Source organism: Leptopilina boulardi, unplaced genomic scaffold, assembly GCF_019393585.1.
Source record: "Leptopilina boulardi isolate dan_hultmark-lab unplaced genomic scaffold, ZJU_Lbou_2.1 LbouV2_328, whole genome shotgun sequence".
Taxonomy (NCBI): Eukaryota; Metazoa; Arthropoda; class Insecta; order Hymenoptera; family Figitidae; genus Leptopilina; species Leptopilina boulardi.
In genome coordinates, this window is record NW_026137894.1 from 630,516 (window position 1) to 650,639 (window position 20,124).

A 20,124-nucleotide genomic window follows, 5' to 3' on the forward strand; every position below is an offset into this window, starting at 1 on the left:
TATATTATAAATAAATAATGCGACAATAAATAGAAATATTCTCAGTGCACGCAATGCTCTGCAAAATTCATGAATTTTTTAACTGACGGATTGACAGGAACTTTTATTAATAATATATAGGCATCTTATCATCGACATTTATGTAATATTAATATTAAGTATTTTATCGTCCGCCATATTGGATTCGCCATTTTGAATTTTTTAAATCTGACTTCATATTCGTAATCAGCGTCGAAAATACTATAAATAACGTATGTGTGATGGAAATCTACTTGTTTTTGGGCCTTTTATCAATTTTTTTGTACGTACGTCTAAAGACTTCGAAACGTTTGTCTGTTTGAACTCATATTATAAAATCGTTTCAAAATGTCAATTTTTTTAAAACTTTTTTAACTTTGTCTGAAAAAAATTACACTAAAATATGTGTTTTCTATTTCAAAAAATTTTTTTTTTTTATTTTTGAATACGGAATACAATATTTTATAATAAAATTTTAAATTAATAATATAGTAAACAAATTTTTCGCTCATTCAAACGTTCAAAACTTCAGGCACATTTTAAATTAAAATATTACTACAAATTTGAAAAAAAAGGAAACCATTATTGCCCACTTTATCCTATTTAAAAAATTTTAATCTATTTAAAATGAATTTAATAAAATGCTTTCAACACTTTTTGTTACCACTGTAAAAGAAAAAAAAAATTGATATTTGAATAAATTTACATACATAATATAATGTCTAGTACGATTTGAGTATGATTAATAAATAATGAAACAATAGAAAGAAATCTTCACAGTTAGCTTTTTTTCCTGCAAAATTCATGAGATTTAAATTGACGGATTGACAGGGACTTTTTTTTTTTTTTTTAATAATATAGGCATCATATCTTTCAAAGAAAAAAAGAAGATATTTTAAGAAAATCATGGAATATAACACGTATATAGATAAGATTTGATTATTGTTAATAAATTATGAGACAATAAAAAGAAATATTCACAGTGCACGCAACGCTTTTTTTCTATACAAAATTCATGAACTGTAAATTGACTGAGGAAATTTTTCTTAATAATATAGGCATCATATCATCGACATTTGTCTAATATTAATATTAAGTAATGTAAGGTAAAAGAATCTATAGAATGCACGCTTAAAGATATGATAAAACTCTGAGGGTGATAATAGTTATATAAATGTATTGCAATGGTAGAACTTTTTGAAATTAGTTACTATCGACTGAATAAAATTCTTTTGTCTATCATAGGACAATGGCCATTTCAATCAATCAAGGAAGCTTATATTACTTTTATTATTATGATAGCATTTTTATTATCTCAACTATATTTACAGGTCAATTTCCAAATACATATATTCAAAAAAAATATTTTAAAGATTGTAGGACACTTTTTCCAAAATCAGTTTCATAGAAAATTAAAAGGCATTAAAATAAGCTGCAACGCTTATTATTTTAATCCAATTTTGCTTATTTTTATGGTCCCATTTTTTTGTCCAGTTTTTTTTATCACTGTTCGGAGTAACCTCACTAAATTAAATTAAATATTTTTTTATAATATTTATTAATATAAAGGTAGAAAATAATACCTTCTAAAGTAAAAAAAAATTGTTTATTTAAAAGATACAACAGTGAATAATAATAAAATATTCACTTTTCTTCTGTTCCACCAAATAAATTGGTTTAAAAATCAAAATTTTCTTTATTTTTCAAACTTTAATACTGCACAAGAAAAATAATGCACTTCGAAATATTTAACAAACAATTTTTTAAACAATTTTTGAGAAAACTCACTTTTTAAATTTAATTTCAACTTTTTTGTTGCTTCCGTTATAGGTACGTTATTTTTGAGCACATATTTGATACAATAGATAAAAAAAATACGTGGATCATTCCATTTTATTTCACCTATAGTCGTTGCAGCCTATTTTTAGAAAAATGTGGTATTTTGTATTAATGACTTTTAATATTCGTACAATTCATTTTTGACAATTATTTTATGAAATTTTTTTTTATTTACGTTGAAATTTAGTTTTTAAGTTGAGTTGAACGGAAAATAGGTTAGTTTGACAGCTTTAGAAATTTTATACAAAAGAATAGAAATAATTCAGTTAGTAAATTTTTTTTTCATTGATATTTGTTTAAAATAGTCTAATTTACCAATGTTAATTGATAATTGTGTAAAAAAAAGCTATTTTTTAATTTTATTCACTTTAAAAAATTCACCGTAAAAAACGAATTTGAAGGTTAAAAAACAAGTATTTTTATAAATAAAATTCATACAAATAAATCTATATTGAGAAAACCAACTTCAGTTTTATAAAAATACTTGTTTTTTAACCTTCAAATTCGTATTTTACGGTGAATTTTTTAAAGTGAATAAAAATAAAAAATAGCTCGTTCTCCATCACCAAATTTTGATAAGATGAATAAAGAAGATTTAACTTAAATTTTAAAACCAAAATGGGATTTTTTTCATTAATCGCCTGCGAAGATATAAGTGTTCAAAATCAGATAAAATCCTGAAAAGTTCAACATTCAAGGTAAAATTTCACATATTTCTATATTATAAAAATAAAAAGCCAACATATCATGTGAAAGTATACATGGAAAGTACTTATTGTTAGGTAGTAAAAAATTTTATAATATTTATAAACTTTCTTGGAAAATATAAATAAAATGTGACAAATTTTGACATTTTACAGGTAAGTTTGAATATTAATTTTCACGTAGTATTTTGGCTTTTTTTACACAATTATTATCAATTAACATTGGTAAATTAGACTATTTTAAACAAATATCAATGAAAAAAAAATTTACTAACTGAATTATTTCTGTTCTTTTTTATAAAATTTCCAAAGCTGTCAAACTAACCTATTTTCCGTTCAACTCAACTTAAAAACTAAATTTCAACGTAAATAAAAAAAAATTTCATTAAATAATTATTAAAAATGAATTGTACGAATATTAAAAGTCATTAAGGCCAGGTCCAAGTGAGGCAGCGCCATCTACATTGAAACTAAAATTTTTTGAAAATTTTCAACAGCCTTTTCTTGAAAACAAGAAGGTAAAATGCTTTTTCCTTTATGGATAATTGATTATTGGCAAGACATACACCAGCTAAAACTTTTTTTGAGTTAAAATAATAAAAAAAATTTCATGTCAATAAATTAAATATGAGCACTTTTTTCACAAGAACTGTAACAGTACTTTCTCAGAAATTACAATCAAAAATGCAATTTCCATTTGAAAAATTAATAAACGCTAAAAAATACACGACCTGAGATTTACCAATCACGAAAATAACAACAACAAAAATTTATTAAATATTTAACATATTGATACTGCTTTACTGATTGTGACAGCCCTTTGGTAGATTATGTATTTCAGGTGGTTAGCAACAGCGCCAATCTCCTCCTTTCGGCAAAACTGCGAAACGTCTGTTGACATATATAACCTGCCAAACGGCTGTCATAATGAGTAAAATATGTTATGTTAAAATACTTTTTTTTTTGTTATTTTCGTGATTGGTAAATCTTAGGTCGTGTATTTTTTAGCGTTTATTAATTTTCCAAATGGAAATTGCATTTTTGATTGTAATTTCTGAGAAAGTACTGTTATAGTTTTTGTGAAAAAAGTGCTCATATTTAATTTATTGACATGAAATTTTTTTTATTATTTTAACTCAAAAAAAGTTTTAGCTGGTGTATGTCTTGCCAATAATCAATTATCCATAAAGAAAAAGGAATTTAACCTTTTTGTTTTCAAGAAAAGGCTGTTGAAAATTTTCCAAAATTTTAGTTTCAATGTAGATGGCGCTGCCTCACTTGGACCTGGCCTTAATACAAAATACCAAATTTTTCTAAAAATAGGCCGCAACGACTATAGGTGAAGTAAAATGGAATGACCCACGTATTTTCTTATTTTTCATATAGATTTCGAAAAAAAATGTTTTGCGCAAAAAAAATTTTGAATGAAAATTTCCCGTGAAATGTCCCATTTATATCTATGTTTGGGAAAAGGGTTTGCGAAAAGTTTTTGTTAGGAATAGTAATTTTTGTTATTTTGGGAAAAAGTGTATTTTGTTTTTATGACAAATTTTTTTATATATAAAAAAAAATTCTTTTATTACAATCGAACATTTTTGTTTTATAAATTTGCGAAATATTTCACAGGTTACTTCTATGTTAAATTATTGGCCAGATATGGAAATGGTTGTTGAAAGTCTTTCACCACTTATAATCGCCTCAATATGTACAGCAAAAATAAGTAATTGTATTATGAACAAGAATAAGGTGAGAGATAATCTTTTTCATTGTCACAAAGATAAAAATTTACTTACCAAAAAAAAAAAAAAATTATTTTTGAAATTCAATTATTTTTTATCAAAAAAAAAAAAAATTCATTCAATATTTTGTTGTTATTTAAAGCAAATTAAAAAACAGGAATTTGCTTATTTAGATGAAAAATCTTTTACGAATAATGCAAAATCATTGGACGTCTTTGAATGGAAGTTCGGATATTAAAATTTTAAGAAATTATGCAAATGACAGTCAAAAAATGACAATGCTTTATACAAGTTAGTTCCCTCACAACACAAGGATATTCAGGATATCCCTGGGACGTCCTGGGGATATCCATTTGCTTTTGGCGATTCGGATATCCCTAAGATATCCTCTGGATATCCATGGACATCTCTAAGATATCCCAGGGATATCCAAACCGCCGAAAAAAAATCGATATCCCCAGGACGTCCCAAGGATATCCTGAATATCCTTTTGTTGTGAGGGTTTATGAAAATTTCAATAAAATTGATTTTATTTATTATTAATTATATTATCAAATAAATATTTACTTGAACCAAATAATTTTTATTTGAGTCAATTAAATGGTATTTATTTAAATATAGAAATTATTGATTCAAATACAGTTTATTTAATTCAAATAAAAATTATTTGGTTCAAGTAAATATTTATTTGATAATAATCAAGTAACCGATTATTTGAATCAAATAAATTTTCTTGTCAAAGTAGGTAAAAAATTTTCTATCTAATTTTTAATTGTTGATTGTAAACGTTGTAAACGTCTCCAAAGTGAATTATTATAAATTGTAGATATAAATTAAAATAATGTATATGGGGCATTCCAAGTGAGGTTTCCATTACAAATTTTTTTTTTCAACTTGAGCCTTTTTTCTATTTACCTATTTGTAGGGTTCCGTTCACGCAGTGAATCGAAACGGAACCCTTATATGGTTTCACTCATGTTTTTATTTTTTGATTGGATAAAAATTATGGAAGTTATGATTTATTTAAATTTATCGTTGACAGAAGCCGAGAGTACTTTTGAAATGCGTTTTTCTCTATCCCACTACACTGTAAAAAAATTAGGGAGTTAACGTTACTGGGAGTTGGGAGTTAAAATTTTCGAGTTAAAAATCAACTCCACAAGGGAGTTAATAATTAAATTAACTTCTTACAACCAACTCCCTAGGCATAAAATTAACTCGTAAAGCATTAACTCCCTTCGCTTCAACTCCAAAAGGGTGGGACTTTTATAGCATCCCCTAGGGAGTTGAAATTCAACTCCTTTTTTTTACAGTGTAATAAATAAAAAATAATATTATTTATTAAATTTGTTGTAAATAGTAATAAGCACCGCACTTACGCATAAGCAGGCAAAAAATGATGAAGTCAAAAAAAAAATTTTTGAATGAAAATCTCACGTGGAATATGCCTCATATTAATAAATTGTTAACAAATAATATAAATATTTTTAATAGGAATATTGTATGGCGCTCTAGTAGTTTTTATGATAGTTCCCACACTTCAGTCAATCGCAGAAAATGTTCTACCAGGACGTAATCAAACATATCCCTTGTTATTTCCAGTTGATAACGTAGTAAATGTGGAAAAGTATCATAAAATTTTATTAATTCATTCATATGTTAGTACATTCTATTTTATAACGATTTTAATATCGGTTGACACAATGTTTATTACGTACGTGACACATGGCTGTGGGATGTTTGCAGTGTTGGGGTAACAAATTTCATTTTATAATTTTAAAAATTTATATTGTAATTATTATTATTATTATTATTATTAACATTATTAATTGTTTTATATTTTATTATATTATCATTTTATATTTTTTTTATATATATGTATCATTTAAACTTTAAAGTCTCTAACAGGCATCAATTAAAAAATGTATCACCGAGAAGTATTCAAAAACCTGAGGAGTGGTGTAATGATGCAGATGATGAAGTTCATAGGAAGATTTTAATATATATTAAAAATCACATAGAAGTTTTACAGTTAGTATCTTAACAATATTTAATATTATGGTTAATCTTTAAAATAGTTTTAAAATTTAACCTTAAAAATGCCTGAAAAAGTGCTACTTTATCTGCCTAAAACAGGCACAAAAAAGACACTTTTTCATGTCAATGGCGAAAAAAATTTTTTTTTTTAATATTAATACTCCGACACAAAACAACAAATTTTTATACTATTTTTGAGTTCAGTACAAAATTTTAGATTAATATATTAAGTATTTTTCGATAAAATCTATACGGAGAATATATTTATGTAGTACATGTGCGGTATGATAACAATCACATACCCTTAAGAAATATATGAACTTAGATAAACAACTCTGGAAAAATCGAAATTTTTTTTGTAGAGTATTTATTGCTAACTGAGTCGGAAAAGTTCTGCACAATTTTTCTATAGAATAATACAAAAAAAAACCTGTGCTTGTACTTTTTATTTACTCTTCTGACAATTAAGTCAAAATTTAATTTTCCATTGTTAATTAGCGGCAAATTAATGCCAAATATTTATCTGCCTGAAGTTTTGAACATTCAAATGAACAAATTTTTTTTGTAACTTCTTTAAATACGAATTTTATTACAAAATATTATTTTAAATATTTAAAAAGAAGTTATTAATTTAATATTAGTTTAATTTACTGCTTTATTTTACATTGACATTATAATTTTTAACTAGCAAAATTACACACGTGTAAGCGCGCGTCCAACTTTAAATGCAATGGTTGTTTTAAAATAATAATAATATTAATAATAATAATAATTCTGCATCAGCGGAGTAATAAATTAATAATAGGTATATTTCTAATTTTCACGTTATCATTTATTTATACACAGAAAAAAATGAATTTCATGTTATATAAATAGTGATTTTTTAGTTAAGCCAGCTCATAATTAGTTAATACAGCAAAAATAATTTAGCTATGTTAATTTTTAAATTTAATAAACTTGTAAAACTATTAGTTCGATTGTTGACGGTAACAACAATGAAAACCCAAGAAAAAACCTATCGAAACAGTGATAATAAGAAAAACATAAATTAAAACCAATAGTTACAATTGGCGGTGAAAATGTTGATAAAAATAAGATTTTTAAGTAAAAAATTTAAAATATAAATATTAAAATTTAAGAAATAAATATTTTTGATAAAGTCAATGTTCGATGATTTTTTATAATCTTTGAAATTACAAAAAATTTGTTTTGCTAAATATTTTTTTGTATTTTCTATAAATATTTCGTTGCAAATAAAAATGTTAAATTTATGTTTTTTTTTCAAAAAATTTAATTAATTGATAATTAATAAAAATTAAAAAATTATGTATTCAAAAAGAAAATTAAATTAACTGAAAATTATTAATTATATATTTTAAAAAGTATTAAGGAGGTTCATCCCAAAATCGATTTTCTACAGATTTTTTAAAAATTTTTAAGATGTATTATTGACATCACTTTACATGTGTTGTTCAAATTTTATTGAATTTTACCGTATCATTTTCAAGATAAAAATTGATAAAGTTTGAAGTTTTACATGGGCACAGTGAAAAAACATGAAAAATGACCATGTTTTCATTAATTAAAAAAAACGGTTCTACAGATTTTTTTAAAAAACTAATATGTTTTAAATTATGAGTTTTAACAGTTTTTACAAAAATATGAAATTTTTTTACCGTTTGGTTATGAAGTAAATGTTAATCAAAATTAGCAACTTTTGAACTTATCCCATGTAAATAAAAGAAAGAAGAGGAGAAACGGCAACATAACCTCTAAATTGGCCAGTGGAGCTCAACTTTTATGGACTATAGCTGTCGGTTTTAAACTTATGGAAAACCCCTAATAGAATGAGTACCGCTTGAAGGGATAAACCTCCTTAAGCAATTAAAAAATATTTAAAAATTTTGAAAAAATAAAACCTAAAAAAAACTTTGTAATGTTTTAAACTTTAAACTTAAATTAAAAATTAAAATCAAATTGAAAATTTTTTAAAAAAGCAAACTATTTTTATATTGTTTACAGATAAAAAAATATAACAATTTAATAATTAATAATAAAAACAAATTAATAATAATAAATTTATGAATAATAGTATATAATAAGTAATGAAAAAATAATAATTATAAGTTAAAATGTTCTAATTATCTGTAATAATCATTATAATATAAAAAATGTATATATAATATAATAAATTTATAAATAATAATAAAAATTATATTATAATTGAAACTTTTTTTTCTATAAATACCAAATAGGAAATATACTGCGGTGCTGCACACAATGAACAATATTTTTTTTTTACTTTAAACTGTCACTTAGTATATGACTTAATTAATGACGATGAATAAAAATATCCGTCGCGTTAACCATAAAATATTACGAAATCCAGAATTGTCAAAATTTTAGAAAAACAAAAAGGAACAAAATACGACTAACTTCAAGTGTGGACAGACGGAATGAATGAATGAATGAATACGGAAATTATTATAGTTAATTAATAATAATAATTTATAGATTGAAAAAAATATTTTGTTCATTTGACCGTTCAAAACTTTTGGTTCATTTAGACACGTAAATATATTCCATTATTGATTTTCCGATTTTTCCAATATTGCTTATTTAATTTAATTTATTTTTCTTTTCTTCCTAAGCAGTACTTTAAAAAAAAATTCAAATTATTCTTCGTGTTTTTGAAGGTTTAATCGGCTTGAAAATGTGAAATCGAGCGAAGAACGAAATTTATTCGGTCAAGCTCCACAGTATATCTTTCAATTTCTAGCCAACTAAATTCATATTTAATTTTTCACGAGATTTTTCATTTATTTATTTTCTATCTTAAAAGAGATATTTAATTCACATTATTCATATGAATTTACTTTAGAATTGAGCTGCTGGATCAAAGAAGGGCACATAACTAATGTATGTCCAATGGGTTATATGCTCTTCTTTGATCAGACAGCTTAATTCAAAATTGATTATATATACTTTTCTACTTCTGACTCAGAAAAAATTTCTTTTGAAACAATCAAATAAATGCATTACTATACAGTAAACCAAAAGTTTATTTTTTTCAAATCAAATTCTTTCTTCATTTAAAAAATTTATTAAAATAAACCAAATGTTTATTGACATCAAATAAATATTTATTTGAAATAATCAAAAAATTGTGTTGATAAGAAAAATTGTATATTTAATTTAAACAAACTTTTTCTCTGAGTACTTGAATATATTGAAAAAAAATCCAATGCGGATAAATTTTGCAATAATTATAATATATTAATTGATGTGTAAATAATTATTTATTTTTACTCACCTCTAATTTAATGATTTCTCCTTTGCATATATTTTCCCTCAACCAAAAAAAAAAAATAAGTTTTGCAGAACTTCTGCAATCTACATATTCAACAAGTTTTCTTTTTCAAATGGGAATTAATATTGCAGTAATGAGTGTCACGGGAGTGCAGGTAATGACATTTTTTTTCCTGTTGATTTTTATGTGTTAAAAAATTTCAAAAGACTTGCGTAATAAATATTTCAAAGGGTTAATTTTGTTTATTAATTGAAAAAATGTAACAAAAATATTTCGCCTTTCAGATTGTTATGAATTTGGATAATCCAGACCAAGCAATGAGATGGCTCTCAAGTGGTCTGGGTCAAGTTTTACATTTGTACATGAATAGTCTACCATGTCAACGATTAATTGATCACAGTATTAGTATTCAGGAAGCTATGTTAGTACCTGTGAACGATTCCATGTTAAATTTATAATCGACCTTTTAAATTTATGTTTTGCAATTTCTGAATGTTCAAATGAACGAAAAATTACTACCGTCAACCGGACCTATATATACGAAACTTTTAACTTTCAAGAAAAAAAAATTTCTTTTTTTAATTTGCAGATTTCAGTTATATCGCTCTTGAAAATTTAAAGTTACTTTTGTATAAACATTACAAATATAACTATAAATTCGCGTTTTACCACAAAGTTCTACGTATGAAATTTTGTCATATAAAATTCCATGGAAATTTGTTGGAATTTTAATGGAAATTCCAATTGACACTTTGCGATGAATCTTTTTACCTGCGGGAGGCTTCTGTACTCTCTAAATCTGAATAAGTGAAATTTCACTTAGAATGTTTCAAAAGTCTTCCACGTAGAAAAATAAGTGTATATGGGCAAATCCACGAAACTTTTAACTTTCAAGATTAGAAAAAAAAATTTCTTTTTTTAATTTGCAGGCACATTGATGTCACTTTGTATACACGTTTAAGTACATTTCAGCACTATAAATTCATATGCGTAATTCATTTTTAGCTCACGCCGTCAATGTTTAACTCTTTAAACTCTTTAATGTTAATAAATTACATATAAAATTGAAAAATTCTACTTTTTTTATTTTTGATATCGGAGTGGTTTCCAAAGTATTTTCGACCTCTGAACACGATTCTGGTACCCAAATTTGCTTAGCATGTCAGAATTTTGAGAAAAGAGGGGGTAAAGACTCCAAAAAAGTGTTTTCAGCATATTCTTAACTTAATAAAATTTGTTTCACTCAAAATCCTTAAGCGGCGTTTTTGTGTTCAAATATATGTATACAAATGTTTCGATCACACCATAGATTGACCTGTTTAAAGCAAAAATGCAGTTGTGCCTTTCAAAAATGTATAAATTTAAATGAAATCACGATTTTTATTATCATCTTTAAATTGTTGCCACAGGAATTCAATTAGAGGCACATCATTGAAGAAGGTCTTAAAAGTTTTGTTTTTTCATCACCTTTTAAGAAATGCATTGAACTTTTATTTTTATCCAACGCCGTAATAGACATTTTCATAAGAAGACGTTCAATTGAATTTTTTTTAAAAAGTGCTATCACTCAATCAAACCTTCGTATTTTTAGTTTTAGTGGTGGCACACTAATGGGATAGTGAACATTTTTTGACAAAATATGTCTGTTAGATATTTCCATAGTATAGCTGAAGTATTTTTTTACACGCCGCAAAAATAAAAACTTTAAGAATATAAACTTTTTCAAGAAATTCAAATGAAATTTAAACATTTTTTCACTTTTTAACTTATAAAACTAATTGTCAAATAAATATTTTGTTCTAATACTGTACATAAATGTTCATAAATTTATCACAAAAAAAAAAAAATGATACCCAAAGTTTTAATTTAAAATAATTCAGATTTTTTTTTTGTTCGTTTCGAGAATCACAAAAGTTAAAAGTTTCGTGGATTTGCCCATATACTCGAAAACGATGAAAAATTTTTTTTTATCGCAGATTTAGAAACTTTAATAACCCCGCTGTTGGAGCTATTATAATCAGCAAAGTTTGTTTATTTATAAAATATTCTTATTATTTTTTGTACAGCTTTAGCTATATATGAAATCTTTTAGTCTCTAGATTATAAAGAAAAAAAAATGAAAAATCTAAAAAAAATTTTTTATAAAGCAATATATTGTTTAAAAAATCTGAAAGTAAAACATTCAAATTTTACCAAAATCAATTTATTAAAGAAAGGAAAATTATTTAAAATTAACATTTTTCACCTTCATGAAGTTGACGTCGACGCTCCAGCGCTGAAATTATTTTTCCGTTTGATTAAAAAAAATTAAATAATTTTTTCCATTGGACTTTGAAAATTGTAACATGTTAAATATATAATGAAAAATATTAGGAAAGTGTTCAAAAACTGTTTTGATTTTTTTAATATTAGAAAATACTCAAAAAATGTATTCGTCGCTGAACGTCGACGCCGCAACTAAATGAAAGTCATTTTTCAGATTAAGTAAACAACTCAATATAATTTCTAACAATCTCTTAAAAGTTATTTTAGTAGAAAAAATTACAAAATTAACTTGAAATACATATAAATATTAATAAAAGTTACATTTTTTAAAAAAATTCTAAAAAAAAAAATTTTTACGACTTTATAAATTTTTTTCTGCGTTTTGACAAAAAATTAAGTAATAACATTTGGTGCCCTCTGTAATAAAACTATTAAAAAATATTTACACCAATCGTCAAGTTCAAACAATTCAATATAAATATTTTATTAATTAAAAACCGTCGCTGAGTATAATAGCCCCAGTGGATGAGCAGAATAGCCCCGGTTGACGGTATTTTAATTTCTAGTAAATTTATCTGATTTGTATTAATGTCAAATTTGAGTCGCCGGAAAGTAAAACCACACATAAAATTCTGACGGCCATGTTAATTCAATGGGAGTCAGAATTTTATGTGTAAAACCACACATAAAATTCTGACTCCCATTGAATTAACATGGCCGTCAGAATTTTATGTGTGGTTTTACTTTCCGGCGACTCATTTATTGAAATAGATAAAAATAAAAAATTTTTTTTTGTCAATTTTTAATTTGTTATGATTTATTATATTAATTTTTTCTATTGTCTAAACATTTTTTTATTACTTATTAGTAGTCAACAACATTTTGTTCAAAAAAATTAAAAAAACAAAAAACAAATTTTTTTATTAAAAAATTATTTAAACAAAAAAAAATTTAATTACTAAATTATTTTAAAAAAAAAATTCTAAATCTTTTTGAAAAATTTTCGTAGTACCTATATTCCTAAATACGAATTAATAAAAAAAGTGAACGAATCGAAAGCAAAAAAAAATAATTGTTAATTAAAGATAATTATTTTTTAAAATAAAAATTGACATTTTTATTTTTTTGTAACATTATTCAAAAGTTGGAGAAAAATTGAAACTTTATTCTTTTGTCAAAAATTATTAAATTTAATACTTTTAGAGTTATATGTCATTGAAAAAATCAAAATTTATAAAATTTATAGCTTGAGCGTGTAAATACGAGCACTTATAAAAAGAAATAAAAAAATACACATATATATATATATATATATTTATTTCTGTAAAGAACGAAAAAATAATTATGTTTAGCCGAATATAAATTTGACGTGGAATCTCCCCTAAATATAAAAACAGCAAACAATTTATTCTTATAAAAATAGATCATATCATTATTTACATGGGTAAATAAAAATTTACTACCTTCTCTATTTAGTTATTCCGCTCCTTGGTACACATTTCCATTAAAAACAAGACATTTGATAAAAATAATTTTAATGAGAGTATTTATTCCTTGTCAAATAACAGCTGGAAAATTGTATGTTATGTCTATGGAAAGTTTTAGTGTGGTGGGTTTTTATATTTATATAATAATTAAATAATATATAATATTTATTATATTAATAATAAATAACATTGCCAGAATAATAATGTAATAACACTTTTATTTTTAAGGTACTAAAAACATCAATGTCTTACTTCACTGTCTTGTTATCAATGAGATAATAATTGTAAAAAACAAAAAATTGGCAAAAAGTAAAATTTTATAATATATTTTAAACTTGTATTATTATTGTTATTATTACCTTTTAGTGAAATTATGTCACCTGTACGTAACCTCACTTTCTCAGCTTTGGTGACAAAAAGTCTCCAGGGAACTTTAAAGTTGAGAAAACTTCTCGCGAGACATTTTTGTATTAAAATTTTTTTAATATAGCAGAGATCATCAGAAAAAATACAGAAACTAGTTTTTTCTTACAATGAAATAGACAGAGCTCCTTTGTTTACATTTACACCAAGTATCATGCATCAAAACAAATAAGTCTACGTAAAACGTATCAATAAAGACTATTAAAAACACAAGTTTCTTTTAAAAAATACTACACTACTGACATTTAATACTGTAATTAACTGGAATAATTATTTTGTTATAATATTTCATGCAAGTAGGTAATAATTATATAAAACATAAATATTAAAAGAATGTGAAAAATGTCAGTGTTCGCATTGCCAACCTTCGCGCAAAGTCGACGCGTCAAACGTGGTAATCAACGAGTGGTGCACGCTTTCTTAAAAATTGCTATAGCTCTTTTATTTGTTAACCAATTAATTTGCAACTTTCCAGAAAACTTCTTTGCATCTAAAGGAACAAATGTCTCGCGAGAAGTTTTCTGAACTTTAAAGTTCCCTGGAGACTTTTTGTCACCAAAGCTGAGAAAGTGAGGTTACGTACAGGTCTCGATTTGCAATTAAAAATTACTAAATAATAAATTATTTTTAACTTTTTCGTCATATTGTCGGCTGCCTTATTCCTAAACGCGTTTACATACCAAATTGCAAGATAATTCGTTAATATTTGTCCAAGTTATCACGATTTATGTTTTAAAAGTTTATTAAATTTGATACAAAAATTTTTCAGTTTTTCGCTTTTATTTTTTATAATATTTGAGTTGCAGAAAAACTTCAAAGGACAAAAGTTGTGAAAGTTTTGAAAAAATAGTCTCTATAATGTAGCATATTTAAAAAATTAAAATTTTTAATTACCATTTTTTTCTACTTTTCGACCGTCTTGACTGGTATAAGAGCTTCCAGCCGAGCGTAGATCGAGTAATACGATCCAGCCACTCAGAATATTTTGAGGTTATGTTGTCCGATTGTCAGTTCAGAATATATATTTTCTTGGTTTCTTGGTTTATTTTTGGCATTCACTATCACTATTACACGATTCATTTCGTTAATTACGATAAATTCTTTACTAGAATTAGAAACTTTAAAGTTTAATTTAATATGATATTAAAACAAAAGTATAAGCATGTAGCCGCTTGAAGTCACTTTGCCAACTATAAGCGTCGTTTCACCGGTCGGCTTATAGGTGGCTTGTAAACAGAAAGGCAAAATTCATAAGAGTGAGAGAGATAACACTATACTTTAAGGTCATGTAATTCTTTTGATTTCACATTTAAATATTCTCCACAGATATTTTCGTAAAATACTTAATAGCTATTTTATGTAGAACTCAAAAATAATATAAGGATTCGTTTTCATGTGCCAGTAGAATATATATTAATATTTGGCTGCATCTATTACGCCCGCTCGGGCGAACTAATTCATTCTTCTTATTTCGCCCGCGACGGGCAAAATAGATACGATTGTGTGAAGTGGCTATTTCGCCCGTCGAAATAAATGTGTTTTAGAAGACGGTCGAAATAAGAAAAATAGATTATTTCGCCCGTCAAGTGATAAAAAAAAACGATCGAAATAATCTAATTGTAAATACAATATTTCGCCCATCAGGTATAAACAGCTGTTGCATATTTGTCAAATTAATTTTAAAATTAATTTGAAGTTTTGAAAAATAATTATTATATTGAATAACAACTTGATTTAAAAAAAGTTATAAAAAATTAAGGTTTTTAATATAACGTGTTGTTAAATTTACTTGTTAATTTTCGCATTTGAATTAATAACAATCAGATACGAAAAAAAATAGATTCAATTATAAATTGTACAATTAAAAATTAGCACACATATAATAATTAGGTTTAATAAATTTTAGACGCAATATTCCGTAGCTTATAAAAATATTTTATTACTTAAATTTTGAAAAAAAATTTGATTATTTTATGATACTAGTAAGTAAAAAAAAGATTACATAATTATTTTCATAAAATAATTATAAAACTGGAAAAAAAACTTAAATTTTTATTATGGTTTAAATTTTACTTTTTTTAAAATTGTTAAATTTTTTGGCTTTTGAAATTATATTAATATCATTTCATTTTTGGCCGGAAATCCAAATATTTTTTTAAAAAATATTCGAATTTCTGGCCAAAAATAAAATTATATTAATATATTTTAAATTTTACTGTCAATAATTTTAAAATTAAACTTCTTCGACAATTTATATTATATTTCATCGGCAATATTTATACATACTTTCTTTTATAATTCCGAATAATCAATCGTATATATAATTTTCTGGTTTTTAAAATTTTGTAACTTTCAAAAAAAAATTTTAATTCTAAAATTGACAAAAATATTTTTTTTTCAAATTTCAATAATTTAGAATAATTTTAAACTCTAAATAATGCCAGAAAAAAAATTAAATAGACAATATAAATTTTGAAAGGTTAAAATTTTACTGGTCCCTTCCGTTGAAATAAATTTAAAAATCGACTGTTTCTGACATTTTTTGTAATGTAAAACGATTAAAATTTTTTTTTCCCTTAAAGTTGATTTAAGATCTGAGTGTATTAAAGATATTTTATAAAAATAATTATTTAATTTTTTTTATTGATATGAATCATAAAATAATCGAATTTTTGCAGAACTTTAAATAATAAAATATTTTTATAAGCTATTGTCTAAAATTTATTTAACCTAATTATTATAGTACGCTTATTTTTAATTTATAATTGAATATAGTTTTTTCGTATCTGATTTTATTTATTCAAATACGAAAATTAAAGACACACTGCAAAAAGATTTATTTAATTCAAATAATCAGTCACTTGACTAAAATATCAAATAAATATTTATTTATATTAAATGATTATTATTTCAGTCACTTAAATGGTATTTTTTTCAAATACATAAATTATTATTGATTATTTGAAACAAATAAATCTTTTTTCAGTGCATGTAAATTTAACAACACATATATATATGTATTAAAAAACCATATTTTTATAACCTTCTTTAAATAAAGTCATTATTGAATATATAATAATTATTTTTCACAACTTCAAATTAATTGTAAAATTAATTTTTAATAACAAAAATCCAACAGCTATTTATACCTGATGGGCGAAATATTGTACTTTAATTATTTCGTCCGTTTTTGTTTTATCACCTGACGGGCGAAATAATATATTCGCCCGTCTTGCAGATATTCGACTTTTTCTTAGACGGGCAAAGTAATCTATTTTTCTTATTTCGCCCGTCTTTTAAAATACATGTATTTCGACGGGCGAAATAGCCACTTCATACAAGCGCATCTATTTCGCCCGTCGTGGGCGAAATAAGAGAAATGAATTAATTCGCCCGCGACGGGCGAAATAGCCACTCCGTTAATATTTTGTGAAAAAATTTACTCTTAAAAAATTACACGTACGTTTGTGTGGCAATGACTAAAATCGTATTGCCGCCATATTGAATTATTCTCAAAAATGCAAGTTTTTAAAAAATATACATATTTTGATAAAATATTAATAATCTGATACATATAATAGCGATTCTTTGTACTATTTTTGAGTTCTCCACAAAAAGGAGGAGGGCCCCTAAGGCCTATATTTCGCCCCCTTGGGATTTTAATTTAAATGGTTGAAACTTTTTCTTATAGTAGAAAAAGTAATTTTTCATTGATTTTAGGTGAAACGGGGGTGTTTTGGTCAAATTAACCCTTAGATTTTAGGGTTTTTTTTCAAAAAGAGTGTCAAAAAACATGCAAAAAACATTTTCCATATGTTGAGCAATTGGCTTGAAAATCGTTGCTCGGGGGTTTTCGGGGTCGCTGATTACGAATCCGACGTTAGTTTTTCAAAATTCAAAATGGCGGATCCAAAATGGCTGACATATTTTCGAAAAATTCATTGGATTTGCCTGAAACTCGTGACTCGGGGGTTTTCGGAGTCGCTGATTACGAATCCGAGGTCAGTTTTTCAAAATTCAAAATGGCGGATCCAATATAGCGGATTTTTTTTTAAAAAATCGTTTAGATTTGCTTGAACCTCTCCTCCGGGGTTTTTGGGGTCGCTGATTACGAATCAGAGGTCAGTTTTTCTTAATTCAAAATGTCGGATCCAATATGGCGGACAACTATTAAAAAAATCGTTTGGGATTTGCTAGAAACTCTCTACTCGGGGGTTTTTGGGGTCGCTGAAAATGAATCCGGAGTCAGTTTTTCAAAATTCAAAATGGCGGATGCAACATGACGGACAAATATTTAAAATCACTGAAAACTACTTACTTTAGACGATTATATTAAGTTTTTTCAAAAGTTGTCCGCCATATTGGATCCGCCATTTTGAATTTTGAAAAACTGACCTCGGATTCGTAATCAGCGACTCCGAAAACCCCCGAGTCACGAGTTTCAGGCAAATCCAATGAATTTTTCGAAAATATGTCAGCCATTTTGGATCCGCCATTTTGAATTTTGAAAAACTAACGTCGGATTCGTAATCAGCGACCCCGAAAACCCCCGAGCAACGATTTTCAAGCCAATTGCTCAACATATGGAAAATGTTTTTTGAGACTCTTTTTGAAAAAAAACCCTAAAATCTAAGGGTTAATTTGACCAAAACACCCCCGTTTCACCTAAAATCAATGAAAAATTACTTTTTCTACTATAAGAAAAAGTTTCAACCATTTAAATTAAAATCCCAAGGGGGCGAAATATAGGCCTTAGGGGCCCTCCTCCTTTATCTCAATCTATCAAATATTTTGCGAGAATATTTGTGGAGAAAATATACATAATATGTGAAATCACAACACAACAGACACTACACATACACACAAGACTCGTGGCCGCTGATATGCCATACACTTTTTTGTCCTTTTCTAACGCACGTATTACCATGACAACACGTGCGTTAGAAATCAAATCAATAAATATTCAGTCAATTCAGTACATTAATGAAAAAATTAGTCGACAATTTAACATAGGAAGATCATATTTATAATTAAAGGAGTATTATAGAAAAATTTAATTAAGGATTTACATAAAAAAAATTTTTTAAGGCGGTTCAACCTCATTTCATGAGATCATTCTATTGTATTTCGTTATCCATATTTATACTCCATATACATATTGGACTCTGGGAATTTGTGTACATAAATAAATTAATTAATTACATAACCTCAAATTGAAAATTGCTTACCAAATAAAATTATACTAAATCATACATCTGGCAAAAACATTTCAGCGGGAGTTTTAAAATGAACCAATCATAATTTTTTTTTTTTTTTTAATAATTTTAGATTGGTGGATTTTAAAATTCCCGCTGAAAATTTTTGGCCAAATCTATGATCGGATATGTAAAAGTTCTATCAAATGGAAATTCGACGTTTTAACAATTCAATCAAATGACAATTTGGACAATTAAAGGTACGGTATTATTTGAAAATTCAAAATATTAAAAATCCTGTTAAACAGAAGTTCAGTTAAATAGAAATTGTATTAAATCAGAATTTAGTTAAGGATATGTGGGCAAAGGACGTTTTTTTGTGGTTTGAAACTTACTCTGAAATAAAAAATGATTTTGAGTTAAAATTTTGGAGAAATGATTTAGTTTGGTACAAGAAATCTCGCTGTTCTACTCATTTACCATAACTTAACGCAAACATAATAAAAATAAAGAAATAAATAGTAAAATAATGTATTATATCATAGTTCATTCAGCGGCCACTCGCTCGAATTGGCGTTGTTTACTGGAGCACTAACATACTCAAGCAACGTCTGTGTATGCGCCGCCATCTTTGTTTTCATTTTCGTTTAAAAATGCCAATTTTTAAACATCATTTTTCAATAATTTAACGCAAAATTATGTATTTTTCGGAGAACAGCGAGATTCCTTGTACCCAAATCTATCATCCCTCAAAATTGCAGACAAAAATCTTTTCTCATTTTAGAGTGAAATGCATTCTACCAAAACACATTTTTCCATACTAGGTCACGTGGGAGGTTCCCACATACCCTTAAATAGAAATTCTCCGATATAAAAATTAGGTTTATTATAAAATCCTATTTGTAAAATTCATCTTATTAAAAATTCGATAATTTTTAATTTGTCATCATAAAAATTCCAACAAGCCAAATGCGTTGGAAATATTCGTGTGTTCCATATTCAGTGCAAAAAAATTATTTTACTTACCAATAACAAAAATTAAAAAGCATTTTTTCTTTCTGCATGCTAAAAAATTTAAATTTTAAAAAACTTTTTGAATAGAAAGGA

The 20,124-nt window shown here is 25.6% G+C and overlaps 1 protein-coding gene across 1 annotated transcript; it reads left to right on the top strand.

Annotated features, from left to right (window-relative positions):
* The first annotated feature begins 1,133 nt into the window (after window positions 1-1,133).
* LOC127285056 (odorant receptor 13a-like) lies at window positions 1,134-13,703 on the top strand. The gene is made up of 9 exons (XM_051310855.1): window positions 1,134-1,349; window positions 4,188-4,307; window positions 4,474-4,591; window positions 5,795-6,053; window positions 6,209-6,331; window positions 9,711-9,801; window positions 9,932-10,068; window positions 13,389-13,521; window positions 13,628-13,703. The coding sequence occupies exons 1-9, from the start codon at window positions 1,203-1,205 to the stop codon at window positions 13,676-13,678; spliced, it is 1,179 nt and encodes a 392-aa protein (XP_051166812.1). The 5' UTR covers window positions 1,134-1,202; the 3' UTR covers window positions 13,679-13,703.
* Window positions 13,704-20,124: the final 6,421 nt, after the last annotated feature.